The sequence below is a fragment of the Lepisosteus oculatus genome, chromosome 6 (genome assembly GCF_040954835.1).
Source record: "Lepisosteus oculatus isolate fLepOcu1 chromosome 6, fLepOcu1.hap2, whole genome shotgun sequence".
Lineage (NCBI taxonomy): Eukaryota > Metazoa > Chordata > Actinopteri > Semionotiformes > Lepisosteidae > Lepisosteus > Lepisosteus oculatus.
Genome location: NC_090701.1, coordinates 56,477,148 through 56,497,834, shown reverse-complemented (window position 1 = coordinate 56,497,834; position 20,687 = coordinate 56,477,148). Strand labels below are relative to the sequence as shown.

General features: G+C 43.5%; 1 protein-coding gene across 1 annotated transcript; it reads right to left on the bottom strand.

Annotated features, from left to right (window-relative positions):
- Positions 1–277: 277 nt before the first annotated feature.
- Positions 278–20,101, bottom strand: twsg1a (twisted gastrulation BMP signaling modulator 1a). The gene is made up of 5 exons (XM_006633870.3): positions 19,944–20,101; positions 18,577–18,726; positions 6,640–6,739; positions 2,937–3,200; positions 278–1,277 (listed from the first exon to the last, which is right to left on the bottom strand). The coding sequence occupies exons 2-5, from the start codon at positions 18,706–18,708 to the stop codon at positions 1,096–1,098; spliced, it is 678 nt and encodes a 225-aa protein (XP_006633933.1). The 5' UTR covers positions 18,709–18,726; positions 19,944–20,101; the 3' UTR covers positions 278–1,095.
- Between the last annotated feature and the right edge of the window lie 586 nt (positions 20,102–20,687).

Here is a 20,687-nt window from a genome sequence, read left to right as displayed (position 1 = left end):
TTTAACATAAAATGATTACTACTTGTAAACAAATACCCAGGAAAATGAATACTTATTTCTAAATTGGTGCTTAAGACGCAAATACCCAGGACAATTAATACATATTGCCAAGTTGGTGTTTAAGGTGCAAGAGCTGATAATTGCTTTTTAAAATGCATCGGGTTCCAGTAAAATAAACACCAAAAATCAGGAACTAAGCAGATGTGCGACACAGAGTTCTGATAAAACCTGTAAGACATATATGCACCTGTCTTGGGGCTTTCATCACATACCTGAATCCATGTTTCTGACATTTATTAAACATCATGAATGCACGAAGTACAAGTAGCGAAAGAATGATGGCCTGAAGCAATAACACATGAGTTCCTCTGTGGAGCTCGAGTTTAACCATTTCTGCTCTTGATTGATTAAATAAATGTGATTTTGGATTATATTAACTTTTAACATGATGGGTAAAACAGCCTTCTGTACACTTACTGTATGTTTAACCAAAACAAACGACAGTTTTGGAGGAAGGACTAGATTGATCAAATACCCTAAATCCATAATATAACCCACAGAATCCCAAACTTGTTGATGATTGAGCTTCAATTATTACAGGCATTATTCTGCATTTCTAGGTCCACCGACTTAGTGATTCAGACTGGTGTGAGAGAGACCCTTTGTGTGCATAAATACAAAAACGCAACCAGTGACAACCAGACCCAGTAGCATTTGTGTTTTTATATACAGACTATTGCTCCATTTTAACGTGATCGTGATCCGTTATGGGTATGACAACATCCCGTTTCTTTCCGAACACCATCCAAAAGACATAATATTTTTAAAATTACCCTTTTTTTTTTACAAAATTCAAAACCCACTTAAGAGTACTGCTGAACGGACAACACCGGGGGAAAGCATCTGTATCCGGACAGGCTCCGCCAGCGTCGATTTCAGGAAACCAAAACAGAGCTCCATCTCGAGTCGGAACGCACCATAAAAAAAAATCATCTAAGAAATGTACAGCAAACGTGACAAAAATACACAAGGGCTCGGCGGGGTGAGTATTTTACATCTGGATGTGGCAGCAGCTCCCAGGGTCCGCGGCGCGGCTCAGAACATGCAGTTCATGCACTTGACGGACTTGCTGCCGTAGTCCAGGCACTCGGGGCCGATGCACTCGCAGCAGGCGTTGTGGAACCACCGGTACTTGGAGCCGCCCATGGACTCGCAGTACAGCTTGCACTGGCGGATGGACACGCAGTCGTCGAAGTACACCACCGTGCACAGGTTATCTGGGCCGGAACAGAAAGGGCTCGTCAGCGCCCCCTGCCCTCCCTTCGTGGCGAGGGGAGGGGCGCTGGGAGATCGAGAGCAGATCTGCCGCCGAAATCCCGTCAACATCAAGCGGGAGCTCTCGTCCCTCGACCCATCATGCCCACAAAGACGCCGGTCACGTCATACACCCCGGGGGGCGCCGGAAGGGCTCTGGGAAAGGATTAAGGAGTGCCAGCACACTTCTTTTTTTTTTTTACAATTACAAGTTAAAGCTTTTAAAAGCATCAAGAGCTGTCACTAACGAATCCCTAACGAGGCCTTTGTTCATTCTTAGTAGTCTGCGGTCAGATGTCATAAAAACGATTATGAACCCCCGAAGACAGAGGTAGTGAAACACCACATGCAGCTTGCAACCTTAGTTTTAATATGCAGCTTCTAAAGAAAATGGAAGACTGTGCAAGTTAATTGCTACTTAGAGTAATTTGAGAACCGAATTCTTCCAGTAGGTTTGGTAATTGGTGGTTTATCTGTTCCAAGGTGCCTGGTCCTCCACAATGCATTAAAACTTAAAAATATCACTGCTTTCAATTTCACACAAAAAGTTACCTAGTTCACAGCGAGTACTCCAACATAATGCTTTTTATACATCTTGACAGCAGCTAAGAAAGTTCTGCCACTAATACACGTGGCACAATAAGAGCTAAGAATCATGGTTCTGGAAACATGCCAGTCAGTGGAGCAGACCTAAAACTGTCAGGATGAAAAAAATCAGACAAATTCAAACTTTGGGTTAAAAACGTTAGAAAGTAATGCATTGAACCTCTACCCAGAGTAGCTCATGAAACTACTAGCCACACACACAGCAGGGATGTCCAGCACTATTCTGTAACCTTGTCCACCAGGGCCAGAGAGACCAGATTTGACTGTCTGGCCTTACTGGTCTGGTAGACGTCTCTCTCTGCAGGAGTGAGGTTTAATGAATGGTCTGTTCTAAAAGAGAACGGAAGAGGGTCAAAGGTTCACAACGGAGCCAGGGAAGATCGTAAAAAAAAAATCCCAATCAGGACCAGTTAGGATCACTTGCATCACACGAGTCCTCGAGTACAGCAGGAGCAAGTGTACGTGTGCTTTTGTTTTAAAGCACAGAGGCCCTTAAGACCCCCAGAAAGTTGTTTTGTAACTTGAACGCCTTGTGTCTGTGATCCACTGGAATTTCAATATGTTCAGCTATTTTCTCTTCACTCTCTAATGCATTTAGGATGTTTCTTCCAGTTCTGATATTTAGAATGTTACGTTAAAAACATAATGACTAAGCTGTTTCTCAACTTCAGTGCTTGACTCACACTGTCGTCCTCCGAGAGGCCAGTTTCAATCTTTCAATCCGGATTTTCCAGCCCATCTCCCTAACTCCTGGACCCTCAGCGTGTGGCGTCTTCGCGGGAAGACATATTTAACATGTTTTTGGCCGTTCACTTCCGTTCCTTCACTGGACATTGATCCTAGAGGATCCGCTGGACACGCCAAAACCAATTTACCAATTTAACCAATTAAATGGAAAACCTTTTACCTGGAAACAGTTTGAATTTACAGTTACTCAGACGTTTTACCCGCAGTTTAAAAGGAATGCAGCGTGCGCTTGGTCAAAGTTAGGGAAGCTGCCCCTAAACCGGGCCTACCTCTGGTGCTGTCGTAGCGGGCGTGGATGCTGTTTTTGGGCAGAGAGATGTTCTGCTGCTGGTCCTCGCGCTGCCCCAGGAAGGAGACCAGGCTCTCGTGGTGGGAGAGCTCCTCGGCCACAGGGAAGGACACCACCATCATGTTGATGGGCGCGTCGCCCTCCGTCAGCGCCCGGAACAGGGAGGGGATGGGCCGGTGCAGCTCCTCCACTGTGCTCTTCGACGTGGCCGGCGTGTCGCTGTAGTTCTTGGGATTGCACATCCCTGCAGGGCAGGAGAGGGCATCAAAAACACACTCGAACCAGTAGGACCCATCAGCCAGGGGGAATCCCAGAACTGGGTTAAAACTTGGCATGATGCATTATAAATGGTAATTATCCCACTGCCACCACCAATGTGCAGCCCCACCTGGATGATGCACCATTACACTCACCACACATCAGCTGCGGGGAGAACAGAGTGATGAAGCCAATTCATAGATGGGGATTATTAGGAGGCCATGACCGGTAAAGGTCATGGGGAAATAAGGCACCGGGTAACATCCCTACTCTTTTCAAGAAACACCCTGGGTTTTTTAATGACCAGAGAGTCAGGATCTAGGTTTTACATCTCATTCAAAGGACGGCGCCTTTTTACAGTATAGTGTCCCCGTCGCTGTACTGGGGCATTAGGACCCAAACAAACCACAGGGTGAGTGCCCCCCTGCTGGTCCCACTGACACCTCTTCCAGCAGCAACCTTAGCTTTCCCAGGAGGTCTCCCATCCAGGTACTGGCCAGGCTCACACCTGCTGAGCTTTAGTGGGCTGCCAGTTGTGAGTGCAGGGTGATATAGCAACTATAGTAAGCCTCAAAAGAAAAATAACCTTCTTTCATAATACATCATGCGTGTATTTTTCTGTTTAGAAAAATGAAGTTTAACCGATCTTGTATATTGATTAAATGTATCAATATTTTCTAATGATCGCTCATGTCTGATGGCGATGCGCTAGCAACTGTTTGATAAGCGCTACGTCAACTCACTTCTGAAGGGTCTAATTGAGCACAGGGGATAAGGTGATGTCAGATCTGGTTAAAATGAAGAAAAAGGGAGAAAGGAGTCTTGCCCTGCTTATCAAGAGCAAATGCCTTTCTACCATCTGTAAGTTGGAGGAACATCACAGGTGGACTGGACTCCATTCTCAGGCTCTCTGAAGAACAGGAATTCATGTAAGTTACCTACTTATTACACAGCTTGTTTGTTAAGGGAACTCCAGTCTGTGAAATCTAAACATTTTTAACATTGTTACATATCTAGAAATCACTTTAGGAATCACTTGCTTTAGAATTGAGAACTGACAACGAAATGTTCCCCCATTTGAAGCCTGCTGGGCTGGGGACCTCTGCCATCAAGAACGAACAGCACCATACAAAAGGACGAAACCTCCTCTTCCTTGTTTCCATCTTAAAGAACATCCCTCCCTCCCAAACGCCAGGATAAGCCTCTGCTTGTCACTCGGCACTTCAATCCTGCATCCAAGTGTGCAATCCTAAAACAGATGTCTGGGGTAGCCTTTCCAGTGCAACGTGAGGAAACACGGATCTCAAATATAATAATTACGTTAAAAAAAAAGTTAATTCCACATCATCAACAAGTTGAGCATGATGTCTTTTCTTAAAACTTAAGAATAACTGATAGTTGTAAACAAGCAGTCATTTCGCCCAGCATGCCTGTTTGGCGTCTAGGAATGTGGTGCTTGTTGATCCCAGGAATCCTGTCTCCAATGGTTTCATGAAGGTTGCTGGGGAATTAGCGTACAGGGCTTGACATAGCAGTTTGCTCCATGCACCCAGCACCCGGCACCCTTAACGTACTGGCTCTGAGTCTCAGTGCCGAATACACTGCTGTGAGAGAATCGAACACAAAGCCAGCCAGGCAGTTGGGGTCAATCCAGCCAAAGAGATTCACATCCTTTAACCAGTGGAAAATGTTCTTTTTAGACCTGGAGTCCACAGTAAAGAAGGCTCTACAGTCAGAATGCTACATACTTCACACTGTTATTCTTTCCAGCCTGGACTTAACCACCACTAACAAAAATGTTCAGGATTGGCTAGGTGTCTGGTTAAGATTCTCAAATAAATCTGTTGTGAGAAGTGTGCAGTTTATTCCTTGAATTAAATAACTTCCAGCCACTACAGTCAATAAGCTAGATGAGCTGAATGTCTGCTGTGTTTGTGTTATGTTCGCTATAGTTTTCTATAGCGTATCCCTGCAGAGCCTGAAACTCCAGGACAGGTTTTCCATCCTTCTTCTCCCAGCCCGTCAGGCCGAGATCGGGAACATCTGGAGAGAAGGAATGCCGTCCTCACAAGGGAGGAGCTCAACGAGCCCAGAACTCGCCCATTCTCATGCCAGCCAACTTGCTCCCTCTCTGAAACTTTCTTACACTGAAAACTCCACATTCCTTGTGCAGAAACCAGTGTTTCAATTCATTTACTGTTTTCAGCATCCAGAACTAACTCAATAAAAACTATTCCCATTACTATAAGAAAGGATGCAGGTTAGATATTTAACTACTACAGTTATTTATTATTTATCAAACAGGTTAATGGAAGAATTGAAGCAGTCGCACAATGTCAATGTGAGTACTTCTATAATTAATCTGTCTGGTCTGCATGAAAACTACTAATGACTATTATTAAAAAATACTAATTATACAAATATGCTAATATCCAAAACACACAGAACCCCATTCATATTGAATAATATGTCATTTTAATCTGTACTTAAAAAACAGCAAACTATTCACATTTGATTACAAGACCAATTTGCAGACAGAAGCAATTTTTGTTGCTATCTTCATTGCATTGCATTTTTTTTAAATATCAAAATAACACCTGAGAAAACTTAGTCAATGAAAAAGAATGTGATTCAAATGTATGCAGCCTTTGGAAAAACATGATTTGCAAACAACTAGATTTATAACTGCAGATACACCTAAGACAAATGTGAGGCACCTGCACAGGTGATTAACGTACTACGCTCTGTTGTTTGCACAGTGCCACACTGGCAGGTCTTTCCTGCCTTTTCAGAATGCTGTGTCCAAGAAAGAGGAGTTCTCTCCACCTGTCTCTGTTAGCCACTGTTCTGTGACACCAATTACATTGTAATCTACAGAATCACCTATTTATAAACTACCAAAAGGCATTTCACGTTGTGAGCATTTCAGTTTTTAATGCACAATAACCCTGAGAGTCAGTAAACCTCAAAATGGGGTTTAAGAACCAACAGGCATCCTAACCAGTATGGAACTATTTTTACATAAGCTCCTGGGGTTTATTTTATACACAAACAGCAGAAAACAGACAAGAATGGTCTAATTACTCCCACTGTAACATAACAGTGCACATTACGGTATGCTTCTAGAATTCACTTTATTATACTTTGTATATCATGTCTCGGCTGAAGCACATTTCTTAGTCATGAGAAATTCCAAATATTCCCAAAGAGCTGGCCTCAAGGGTCAGGAAACAATACTGGCTGGATCTTGGTTTGCAAAGCCTCAGTGGCTTCAGAATTGGGTAGCTTTAGGAGAATAACATTCTTATACTAACATGAAACTGTGTGTGTGTGTGTGTGTGTGTGTGTGTGTGTGTGTGTGTGTGTGTGTGTGTGTGTGTGTGTGTGTACGCAGATGACACACAGCCCTGGGCTGCAGTACTTACCCACACAGTCACAGCACTCCTCCCAGAGCGAGCCCAGACACAGCATGCACTCCTTACAGCAGGAGCAGTTCCCATCCGACGGCCTGCACTGGCACAGCTCCTGCGCACACACACACAGCCACGTCAGGGAGAACGTCAAAAAAAAAACAGGCCCGACCGCAGCCGCGACACAGGACGCAAGAGCACTGTCCACACCACAAACCTCAAAGCACTGAAGAAGCTTCTCCCGTGCGTCCCGTGGTGAAATAGCGTACTTTGTGATTCTGTAGCAAATCGGGATGGCAGGTGGGGAGGGTCTGTGCCCTCGAAGTCTAGGGGTCGCCCAGCAAGTTTCCACTGACTTAACACCCCCCTGTGCAAGAGCCAGAGCCCAGCTGGAGCAGCTCTGCCTGCACACCCCCTGAGACTTTATAAGAGCTCATGTGTCATCATTCCCATTCTTGTGCTGCTAACCTGGATGCACACCCTACATATTGCAGTGCCTGAAGATCAATTTAATAATGCATCATCTGAGAGCCTGTTATACTTAGCATTAACCACCAATTTATTCAGCTCAGCCATCATCTAAGGCAAATTGCACAAAACCATCACAATCTGCATGTTATTTGTCACATGTTGTGAGTTTGGCACGTTTGAGTTAGCATTCCTTTTATATTGCTGTTACCATTTCAAAGGTAGCTTACATTTTTATTCCAATGATGTAGTTCCAATTTACAGTACATCACAGCAGTGAGATTTGTGGAACTGAATAGTTTCACTATCCAAAATTCTTGCAGACACATACAGACCTGAGAAGTTCAGAACAAGACAGAAAAGGAAACACAGCACCGATGCTCAAGGCAGCCATAGCGTATGCCGAGTTTACAGACAGGTTGTAATCATCAAATAATAAGTACCAGCACACTCAAAACGTATTCATGCTTCCATGTCCACACAGGCCATGGCTGGGGGGTGGGGGGGCTTTTGGTTTCACAGACTGATTTTCAAAGTTATCACAGAATATCCACTATACCCAAATACCAAATGCAAACATCTGTCACTTTCAGCGCGTCTGAGCGAGTCGTAACAGCCGAGACCCTCCACCCAATCTAGCCTCTCCGAGTGCGGACCGACCCTCAGAGCTCATCCAGCTGTTTCATGTTCCAACCTACCCAGGCGGAGAGATGGTGCCATTGAGAAAACATTATTCACCTGTTAGTAAAACTCACCTTTTTACAGTTTCAAAGCTCAGAATATTTTATATACAATGTTAACATAAAGCTTAAACTTCATCAGCCCATTCCGGCCGATGAATATTCGTGTACCTACGGTGTATGTATATAAAGACATTTCATTGCCAGCAACTACTGCTGCATGCTGTATTGATGAGCATTTGATAAATAAACTTGGACTGATTGATAAACTTGACTGATACATGGAAAGAAAGTATTTAATAGTATCTTTGTATCTAATAACACCTTTGAGGTATTGCTAAGTTTACCTTATTAACTTTGTCCACTCTGAATCAATCCTGTTCAGCATGAATGAATCATTATATTTACTGTCATTTGTGTGCTGGGGCAGACCATATGAAATGTATTTAGTAGTATTTTGGCTTTGAATAAACCGAGAATGGTATTGCCACATTTTGAGTCAAGCCTGCTCAACACGAATGAAGATTATACGTCACTATATTTGTGCAATGACAGACCAGATGACATTCCATTTCATTAAACTGTGAGTCGAGAAAGATTTCTTTTTAAAAAAGGTTCTCTGAGGCCATGCACTGAGACACAGGGAAAGTGAACTGAAAGTGTTTTTACCATGAGCCATGTAACCAATGAGTGCTGACATGCAAAGGTGTCTCATTACCCTGCTTTTAACGGAGCACCTGAGGTCCACAGCTGCTCTTCATCACTAAAGCACAGTCCTGGAGAAAGGGCTTAGGGCTTAGTCCAGTGTTTGGGACAGTCTTTATTCTCCCCTTGTATGAGTCTTCATAGAACTCCAGCACGTAACTTGACACCTCTAGGATGTCTTCACGGAGCAGTGGCTCTGTGGCTGGAAGGTTTGTATTCCGCAGCCGGCAGAGGAATTCTACTCCGTTGGACCCCTGAGCAAGGCCCTTCACCCCAGCTGCTCCAGGGGCGCTGTATAAATGGCTGACCCTGTGCTCTGACCCCCAGCTTCTCTCCCTGTCTGTGTGTCTCATGGAGAGCAAGCTGGGGTATGCAAAAAGACAAACTCCCAATGCGAGAAATTGTATTTGGCCAATAAAGTGATCTTATCTTCACACAGAGAGCCGCATCTAACATTACAAAACATGAGCTTCTAACCATGCTGAGCTCATCTGAAGGGAGTCAGCCTCTTTCTCCTCACACACTTAACACACCTCTGCTCAGAGCCTGCCAGCTCCATTCAGACACGCCTCTCGGTCACCCACTTTCAAAACAGTCTGCTCCTCCACTGAGACGAGGCATTTCTTCCCGCTGAGCAGCCAGGCTGCCGGCTACCAGCTGCTCCCTGTCTGGGCATTCAATCTCACTCTTATCTACCGGACTACTGTCGTGCTGTCTTCGTTGCGGAATTGTTGGATTAGTCTGTGCTGTAAAACACATTTCCCCCAGGAGATAATAAAGGTGGAACTGATGTTATCATCTGCGTTTTCCCTCTCCCTTTCAGGTTCTCTGCAATTCTGATCTGAACCCACACCGGTCTAAACCCTGCTCCTTTCGGTGCCTATGCCTCCTGTAGGAGGAAGAAAAATAGGACACAGCAGACAGCTACTACCTGGTGCTGCGCTGTTTGCATGAGCACTGCTTGCACAAGAAAAATGGGTTCACTATCCTCTCACACATTTCCTTCTGATCTCATATGCACATGCACTGCTCTGTGTTCACGTGTAAATGTGCGCTCTTCCTCCACTCCCACACATTGTCTTGATCTATTTGTACAGGTTACCTGACAGAATTATCTGTTTTCTCGTCTTGAAAGTTAAAGACGTGCTCTCCCTACACACCCACATCTTCCTCATCACTTGATCTCCGACTGATGTGCTTCCCTCGGGACTCTCGTTAACCTGCCGCAGTGTAGGATGGAATGATTTATAAAATAAAAACAATCGTCACATCCTGTGCTGTAGGTCTTTCTGCAGAGCACATGCTTGACTGCACCGATGATGGGACTGCAGGCCTCTTGCATTGGCAAACAACTGGCAGGTCTGATACAGATCACTGGGCTGCAGTGGACCCCCTCAGTTATGTGTAGAGGCAATAAAGAAGGTCAACACAAGGCTTGGATGTGCTGAATTCTGAAAAGACTTGCATTCAGATCGAACAACTTCAGGTTAAAACCACTTGGCTGAGAATGCCAAATCTACTGAAAAATGATCGGTTTTACTCACCATTTTACAAAAGATACTATGAGAATGGAAAGAATTCAACGAAGGCCATTATTTAAAATAATCACTTAGCCTCTCAAACTAAAAATCTTAACGAACAGACCTGTTATCCAGACACAAATCTTTGTGATGCAAGCCATGAGCTACACCACATAATTCTTCACCCAAAAGTATGATCTCACTTCCACAGCAAGTCCCAACAACATGGTACACGGTTTGAGAGCACTGAGAGTACAACCAGGTGTAAGACGGGGTAAAAGCACAATTTAACAATTTGTATTGGTTCTTTGACCAAAGGGTCTCACAGGTTACCACAATTACATGTAGCCAATAGAAGAGCAGTTTTTTTCTGCAGTGCTGTCCAATCACAGGTAAAAGACATGGCCAGCAGCCCTGTCACCCTGCAGCTCACAGCTGGCAGCCCACTGGAGCTCAGCAGGTGTGAGCCTGGTCAGTACCTGGAGGTGAGACCTCCTGGGAAAAACTAAGGTTGCTGCTGGAAGAGGTGTTAGTGGGGCCAGTAGGGGGCGCTCACCCTGCGGCTCATGTGGGTCCTAATGCCCCAGTATAGTGACGGAGACACTATACTATAAACAGGTTCCGTCCTTCGGATGAGACGTAAAACCGAGGTCCTGACTCTCTGTGGTCATTAAAAATCCCAGGGCGTGGATATCCTGATATGTTTCACAACATATGAATATGAGTTTACTTGTAGCGCTAAGCTAAGGCCAAAAGAATATTAGTCTTTATATTTCTGTTCAGTACATTATGTTTGGCGATTATACTGGAACTTCAAGGATAAAAAGAAAATCAACCAGCTGTTTATGTGCAGTAATTATAAAATTATCCTATTGGCCCTGCAGATAACTACACAGAAAGACAGAATCATACAGTGCCTATTAAACGATTGCAGAATGAAAAGAATTGGATGTTGATGTAGATGTAATCTTTTTTTTCCACTAGCGCATTTGTTTAAAAAAACAAATTACACGCCTACCTCTAACAGCAAAAAAACAGGATGAAAGGACACAGACGGAATGGGTGTTTTTATTACAGAAACAGACGTAACATCACAAAAAAATATGTATGAAAACCGATTCATCGAAATCCAATTTATACTACTAGGTACACGCTTGAACAGAATAAAGACTCAACGTTTCATGTCTCACTGAGGAACAGAGCAGGGGGCTACAATGACTGAAATTTGTTTGAGGAAGCTTTCTAAAGCATGTAGGAAATTAAAAAATGCACTTAACGGGCTTTGCAAGTTAAAACATTTTATGCGCTCGCTCACTCCAGGCCTTTCTTAAATAAGAAGCAGGCACTGCATTCCTCCACGTCACGGTCAGGGCTGCTTCAGGAAGAAGCAAAAAAAACACCTTCTTGGTACATCGAAAGCAGCCTGCCTGATGAATGCAAGTCTTTAGATATTCAGTTTCTCTGAAGCCTTTGCCTTTGGAAAGATCTCTCTCACCGTGAGTTGTGCAAAGCGCATTTCATTTCTTTTTTACACACAAGATTCGTTTCAGGCCCTAGTAGTTCTGCAACTATTTATCAATCTGTGCATTTGGCTTCTTACTCTAAGCAGGCACTGGAACAAAGAGCTAGTTCTGCTGCAGCAGTGAGTAATCTGTTCCACATGTGACAACAGCAAAAAGGGCATGGTGTCAAGTTTTAAAAATGCAAACATTCAAATCCGCATCTACCAAAGCTACCGAAATAAACGACGTACCGGAAAAAGCCTGAATCTCAGGAATTCAATTTTTTTTCTGAATTTTTTTTGCAGCAAAACATTTAGTCGTAAGATATGTTTCGTTTTTTCCTTCCCCTGTGTGCTTGTTCCAGCTGACTTTCTGGCAGATAAAAATGTTGTGTATGGGGGTTTGTCTTGTCCAGAAAAACCGATGAAAAGAACCTGAAATTTATAGCTTCTAACCCCAGCCACATGTGTGGGAATAAACTTCACTGCTCATCAGCAGTTTTATGTATTTTTACACAACCCCTTATTTCAAATTACTGCCTTCCGCATAGAACACAAAAAACATGACGAATCGCAAAAGGCGACGGGTCATGAGAAGGCGGCCATTCAGCCCATCAGCCTAGTTCGGTCGTGAGGAGCTCATCGATCTCGGGGTTTAACACAGACGTTCCTCAGGGAAGCCAGGGCTGGGCAGCCTGTTCAGATGACCTACACTCTTCCTGTAAAAAAACGTCCTCTTCTACCCAGTTTGAAATGTACTTCCACACAGTTTCCACTTGTTTTTTTGTTTCACACTAGATTTTGGGGACTATCTGCTTTTGTGAACTTGGACAATTTGAATCACGTCCCCTTGTTGCACTCACTGCTCAGGACAAAATGATCCAGTGCTTTTAGACGCTAGATTAGGTCATTCTATTGCAACATAACATAACATTCATTAAAAGCTACGTTTTAACATTGTCTTTTTCTTATTTGCTTCCACGTGTTGTCTTGCAAGATAATGATATGTCAACATAGGTATTTATAGTAAATCTTTTATACACTTAAATTCTGAACCTTAATAGTGCCTACCTATTTGCTTAAAAGTGGGAAGTTTTATGTTTAAATTTATGAGGTAAATTACTCCAAACCTGTTTGAAAACCACAGGGGTGATTAAGCTGCTTTTAAAAGTTATTTGCTGACATGCAAGTGTGGTTTTCCCTTTGCCTTGTTATCTGCCTGGTTTGGTGTTTAAATACACCTTAGCTTGGGTGGATTGCAATTCTGTGGTGAAAATACTTAGAGAGGAAGCTGAAATCACAAGACCTCAAACAAACTCAGCATTTGGTGTGGAGAAAGTCGTTTTAGTGAAATATGCACAGGCCCTGCTGAGCAACTGTGTGTAACTTTCAAACTGCGACCACACCCTAATAATCGCAGTTCCTAGACAGCTGCAGACAGCTTTCTGTGTCAACTTCAGAGACCGAGGCCTACATACTGCGCTAACCGCTACAAATACAAATATTTTTACAGAAAGACAAATTACAATAGTGTTTAAAATACAGCATGTCCTGAGACAAGCAGCGTGTCTCCTGTAATTACACAGAAAATACATCTTCACTTGAACAGAATACACGCCTTTCACTTTTTTCAATCATACCACTAACGGAGTGTAATGTAAAACCTTCTGACAGCTTAACTAAATAAGAAGGCCGGATGAAAAGTTGTGTTTCAGATTAATTTTTGAAAGAAGCAAGCAGTGATTTGGAGGTTCTGCTACACGCATATCAATGGACAGAGTAACAGTTTCAGACTAATGACTACACTAAATGTTGCATTCACATAACACGCAAGTTCACACTTGAACTGAACTTGAACTTTATTGCCATATGTAACCAGTACTGGTACAATGGAATTCTTACTGACAGAAAGTACACTTTGACAATTAACTGTCACAGAAAGATTACCCATATGCAAAGATCAACACACTTGGGTCAGAAGCCGCTTAAATTTTGATATTGACAACCCGGGTCAGGCTTTCAAGAAATACCCAAGTATTTATTGGCTGTGAACACTGAATACAGCCGAGTCTAAACAGATTATAAACGTAGATCAGCAGTAACACTCATCTTCACTGTTCTCTGACTAACATCACAAATTCTCAACTGCTGACAAACAACTCATATAACTCCATCTGGAGAGCTGAAATAATTACTGAAAATATGAACAGTTAGCAGCAGGGATAAAAAAAAACCCTTTTGCTTTTTCCAATGCGGCTTCAGAGATTTCATCAGTGAATTAAGTGCCAATAATCTATCAATGGATGACAAACCGCTGTGCAGCAGTAAGTACTAACAAACACAGAACGGGAACTTCTTACCCTCAGAGTAAGTAATGGAGATAGCTACTATAACATATCATACAAGGCTGCAGGTTTGCACTCCCCCGCTGCATGCGGTCCAACACTGGGACACCCCCACAAGCCCTTCAAAAAATATACCTAGAGAAGCTTCACAAAAAGTAATTGTACGTGCATTCGAGAATTTTCTGTGATATCTGCACATGGAAAGCTCCAATCAACACAACCCCATCTCTGCATATTTTGCAGGTCTAAAAACCCACTTTGCTTCTAAAGATTACATGGACATGGGTTTCTGGGAACACTTTCAACATTTCTTTTCACTTAATCACAGGAATTCATCTGCATTCCACAAAGTCATATCATAAACTCCCACACCGAGCACAGGACACTGAACCGAAGCACTGAATTCAGGAATCGAACACCGCAACAACACTGCACGTTAATGAGCAACTAGTTTGATGATCTACTAGCATTTACTACCCATCTCAATGTCGACAACTTTCTGGGACAGGCTCCAGGCCACAGAAGTTAGTGGCATGTTAACGTCAGCCCTCCCCGAGCTATCTGACTGCTGGATTACTGTACTGTCTTGTGAACTCATAGTGATCTTATTGTTACTAAACAGTATTATCCTGCACAAGCTGTAGTCAGAAAACATCTGCTACGGTGGTTGTATACAGCATTCGTCAGAGATGAAGAGCCCGAGGAAGAGCTTTGTGCTTGAAACGCGTTGCTACTGTCCGTTTTCCACGCGTCTACATGACACAGCTGAAGAAACGTTGTTTGGTTTCTTCTCTTTTCAGCATGGATTAAACCTTTGCAGCCTAGGAATGCTGACACAGCTGCCTACTTGAGCTATTTTATAAAAGCAAATCCTACATATATGTAATGAAAATGGCTGTATATGTTTAATCCTTAACCATGCACACGCAACTCCTGGAGTCAGAGTTCTAGCGTAACCTCCAATCAGAGGCAAGCAAAGTTACCCCAGAGTAGCCCGATGAACAGCACGGTATAGTAGCGTCTCGACATCTGCAAATATAATATGAGCAAGTCTGATGTGGCGATGGGGTTTTGGATTTAGTAGGGCAAAGCCTGATAAAACCGAGCCAAAGGCTGCAAAGCGCAGCTTTAAAAATGATCTAACAACACGCATCTACAGCGAACTAGAGACAGACGGGGACTGCGAAACAGATCTACCTGGCAAGGGAGCCCCTGGCTGCCACTGTACCTGCTACTTGGCAGGCGCGTCTCAGCGTGGTCTCGTTTTAACATTGCGACGAACGCTGCAGTTCTGCGTCAGCGGCGTGGGGAGGGACAGGCTGGCGATGACTTTACAGGCGCACTCACATTTTAACTGCCCATTTCACCACACTGAGGCGTGACAACCACAGACGCAGGGAGAGAAAGTGCAGGCACCCCCCGGACACACAGAGGAAGAATTCATGTTGTTTATTTTAGTTGACTGCTTTAAGTTTGTGATTACTGTTCAAGATGATCAATGTTATCCTAATTAACTTAAAGCCAATGCATTAGTACCTTATCATATAAGGGAGAGTTACTTACATGGTCTTTTAACCATGCATACTCTATCCTGTAATAATATACCACATTATGCGATGGTATAGGGGTAGACTTAATTCTATACGAATTTGGCAATTTGCAATGGTTCTCTGCAGTGAACCCTCGCAAGTCTTGAGACCCGATGGAATTGGCATTATTGGCCCTTTAAAAATGCTGACCCCAACCATTTTCATTTTAGTCAATATTATCAACTACAAATGTTTAAAACCTGTTTCATGTAAATCGAGTTAAATAATACCAGCACGCCAGCTAGGTGCAAAGTTGGACCAGTTCTCCTTGGCTGGTTCCCTCAAGCACCAGCCTGCAGATGGACAGCGGCTTTCCAACGATTCCCAACAAGATTCAAGTCAGGACTTCCACTTGGCCATTCACAAGACATTCCCTCTGTTTACTCCAGTAGGTTTGGCCTTGTGCTGTGTCCTTCTAAAATGTGACTTTTTACCTCCCTTTCCAGTCTTTATCGGCCTGAAAAAAACTCTCCTCTAGGCTCTTGTCGCCTCACCGCTGCGTCGCTGACCAGGGGCCTCGGTTTGGAAAGACGCCCTGACCTCAGCAGTGTCGGACTGGTACGACTCAGCTCCTGCTTCTTGATGTTTGAGAGAGCTGCTCAGAGACCGCAGTACCTCTTGCACCCTTGTCCTGATCTGTGCCTTTCAATGAGGTGGCTGAGCCTTTGCTTGAAATTCACTAGTTGACCACGGGACCTCTTTTTATTCTGAAATAATGAGAACCACTAATGTTGGACACAGACTAACAGTGTGGTTTGTTGAGGTCGTTTACTTTAGGAGCACAAATTTCAGTTTGGCACAGTAAAGAATTTTAATACTTGTTTGATCATGACCTTTCCATATTTCTCTTGTATTATTTACTACTTTGTAAATAACTTTTTGTTCTTTAAATGTGTGGAATAGGGTGTGTGTATAACTAAATGCTACTACAAAATGTTATGACTACCAGCTTTAAAATAACAATGTGCTTTTGTATTTCTAATTTACGTAGCAAATGAATGTATCCTAATACTTTTGTGTTCATCTCGGTGACAGGAAGTATTTCTTATTCTAATATAAGCAAACGTCTGCACTGAATAATCAAAAACTTAAATTTACAGTCATTTATATTAATCTCATAAGCACAAATGCAATTTCGTTGACTCGTCTCCTTCACAAGCAACTGAGCAACAAAGTTAATTCCTTCTTCCTTTGACTGGACATGTCCAGAATGGTCTTGCCCAGGACTCAACAAGGTTAAAGTCCTGTGTATTGCACCTAAAGAGCAAAGTGGAGAACCTCTTTCCATTACTACAGCCTTTAAGACCGATATGGGGTCTCAATGCGTCAGGGGCCACTGAGAAACTGAGAAGTGAGAGGATCTGCAAATGCCTTTCAATAATGCAGGAGGTCTTCTGCCAAGATTATACAGGTCACAGCCTGGTTCTCCACACAGAAAGAACAGGCCTATTAATTCCACTGACCTGTCACGCAACACTCGGAGCTGGCTGTAGCATCCAGAGCAATAACAGGAATTTGCACCAAAGAAATGTGACTCGTATTTAAAATGAAGAAACATAATTGTAAGCTTATTTTCCGGATGGTACTCCTGAGAATGCAAGCAAATGTTTTAAAACTTTTTTTGTTGACCTTCTGACCCCTAATTAGTAAAGTGCTTGCTTCAAGAAGTTATAACATTTGACACAGGGCTGCGTAGGATTGGGAAATTGTTACTTTTACCACATGGTTCAGGCAAAAATAAAATTCAGATTAATGATTAATGTGCAATGTTTGACTCCTTTTCAACAGATAATTAAAAAGCAGTCAAAAACATTTTAAAGACAATGGTTTTGTGATTTAGCAGATTCTTCTTTGCAATTTCTGTCATTTTGACTGTTAGACACTGGCAGCAACACCTGCCTGTACATGTTCTATCAAACTTCTAATTTTTTCTGAGGATGGGAAGTTAGATTATATTTCAAAACCTCCAAACATACAGTCATCAGAGTAAAAAGAAAACAAGGTTTTAAAGAAGAACCAGTTTTGTTAAAAAGAACCAAGAACCACAGAACCCTCCAACCACTCCAAACACTTAATTTACAGACACGTCAAGGGTACTGTACAACTAACAGGTCACTACAAATGCACGTTTCCCACCTTCGTGAAGTCACTACCATGGCATTGTCTGCAGACACAAGATTTAAGCCAAGGACTGCCCACCCCAGACAGACTAAAAACACGTGCATGAAAAGTGAAGCTAGTGGATATGGGGGAGTGTTTACTTTCACGGCTTATTAGAAATCATGTGCCAGAATAACTTGCTCCACTTTATTTTAAGGACAGGTAGGCTGACGGACAGTAATTATGGCCATTTCTTTACGAGTCATTGAATTCCTGTGCTGTGGAGGAAGGAGGTCACATTAAGCTCATTTAAACTCCTGCTGGGAATTTGTCAGGGCCTATAAGATACCTGAAGCAATATTTTCTTATGTTCATCTAGCTATAAAAAAAGAACGAAGAAGAAAATGGACGTGCCACCTGGAAGAATGCTCACAGCAAAATCAACAGCACAGGCAAACCAGTGTAACAGGGGAAATCGACACATTTGAAACTCACGGATTTCTTTAGAGCTGTCAGGTCTTTATGAGAGGCACAGAATCTTGCCAAGAACCTCTCAAGACATCTCCAAGGTCAGAAAAGTCTGACAATGTGCAGGAGTCAGTGATAATGATATTGATCAATACTGGTAACAATATTAGAAAACCCTTTCAAGAAACCCAAAGCACTAGAACCGCAGCATGCCAATCTAGTAAAACTACACGGGATATTGAAACAGACACTGAAAACAAATGTCTTGAAGTGATATTTAAAAAGGACAACAGTCATCAAGACTCGGGCAGAATTGGAGCCTTCAGTCCCTTTTATAAAAAGGAGAACCTGAAACATCTGTTCTAGATTTCACTGGGATCGAGGTCACTTCACAGAGGGAGGGACAGGAGGAGTGAGCCGACCCCCAGGGTACGTCAAGGAACCAAGCTGCAGGTTTGGGGACCATCCTGAAGTTTCTTTTAGTACCTTTTCCGAAAAAAATAAAAATAAAAACGCCGGCCCCCCGAACATGCCACACCACCCACAACCAGCCAGACACACCACCAGCCCCCTCACCTGAATAAGGCACTTGCTGACATCGCTGGCGCACAGCGCCTTGTTGCAGGCTTCCGTCTGCGACAGTGCCGAGAGCAAGACCAACACCATCAGGGCGGCAGCTGCTGGTATCACGGCGTGAGCCGACCTCATCCCTGCTGCCGACACGACCTGGACCGACACACAAGCAGAGAGAGCGGGCGGCCCCGTCACTGCCGTCGTACTGTAGTACCGGGGAGCAAGCATCCGCAATACAGTACCACGAAAACACTGAAGCGGGCGTCATCTTTTTTTATATTTAAGAAGTACCCTGAAGGGCCTGCAAGCATATTTGTTTAAAACATAACATTCATTTAGCAACGCCATCGTGTCTTTAACTTTTAAAGATGACATAACAGTCTTTTAAAAACAATGTATCGGTGTTACCGCCACACTGTTCCAGGCAGTTTGAAAGCTGCAGACCTCCAGGCAAACCGATACAACAAAATCAGAGGTTTGTTTCATGTTCATCGATGAACTTTCGTCAGAGGGGCTCGTAGACTGAGAATTAAATACGAGTTCTGGCACTGGAATAAACACCGAGGCTGTGCGAATTTTCTCAAGAATGTAAAGATGGTAAAACGCGCAACAAACTAATAATTGACTGAAACTTAGTTTCAAGTTTAATACCAGCAACACTAAAAATACGTTTCCATTGCCCTCTTTAAACGGAGGTATAAAATGTAATCCTGATTAGAACTACACACAAACAATTTTCTGCACAATCGCAAGCAAAAAACGGTCTTTAATTTCACAATTCAAAAATGAGAAGTTCAGAAGTATACAATTCGTGGACGTTACGACTTCCAAATTGGAAGTTCAGTTTTCGTCCTAATTGCAACTTTGGGAAAGTTCGAGCAAGGGGTTAACAAGGCATACAAGACATTTATTTTTGCCGCAAACACGCAAAGGAACAAAAGCAACGAAAATGGGTCAGATTTCTATTTGGCACAGAAGACTTCAAGGATCGACAGAAAAACAACAACAAATGTAAATAACACGCAACGCTCAAGGTGTTACCGTGGTTCTGGTACTTTCGCATTGTTTGGGTACAGTAACTTAGTTACTTTCTCACATGAGAAACAACCAAGTTTAACGTGTCGAGAAGTTTGGGGCCATATAACGGCTACTTTACAGAGGCAAACGTCCTTTAACACAGCTTGAAGCCTTAATCCGAGTTTGGGGATTTTTATCCGGCCTTTCTCTTGCACGTTTGAAGAAGGCGTAGCAGAAAGCGATCACCTTTGCCGCAGCGCAGAGCGACCCGAAAAAACACGCTCAAGGTCCGTGAGAACACAGACGATTGAGCAGCTTCTGCGTTTTTTTTTTTTAAAAAAAGAAAGACTTACCCAGGCGAGCTCAAAACGTTGATGTATCGATCAGATAAAGGTTATCTGCAGTCCTCCCGGCCCCCCTCTCCTTTCACAATGAAATCATCAGCGGACGGGCTCTCCCGCTGGCGAGCGGCACAAAGCGAGCGGGGCGGCGGAGAGCCTTAAAGACACACAGACCATTTTCAAGCGGCGGCGCTGCTCCAGGTAACAACCTCGCACGGACAGCCGGCGGTGTGCAGAAAGGCGTGTGTGTGTTCAACCCCATCTTCGGCGCCTTTTAGGACTTATTTTTTAACGGACTAAACGAAATACAATCTGCCTTTACACATTTGCACGCAAATAATAATCATAATAAGGACAATTTCCCTCCTGTTAAAGAGCTCCAGTGATGGTGTGAGTCCAAACGCCGCGGTATCTACCGGGCTGATGCAGTCGGCATTGTGTTTGCGGGAACACATTTTCTTTCTTTATGGCCTGGGATCCCAGTGTTGTAACTTCGATAAAGCATCACACGTTCACCCCCTCGAGGGGTGTAAAACTCTACACAAGCAAACACGACATTGTGAACTTTTTTTTATGTCTGTCCTGCCTCCCTCTGGACCAAGAGGTTCTCGGCCGTCCACCCTGGCACCGCGCAGCCTTCGGGAAGGGCTCGGGTGCTCCCAGTTTTGCAGCACAGACGCCACAACAGGCCTGGGTGTCTTGTAGAGCCCGTGAGCGGGTTTCTATCCACTTCATATCAAGGGCTGTTGATTAGCT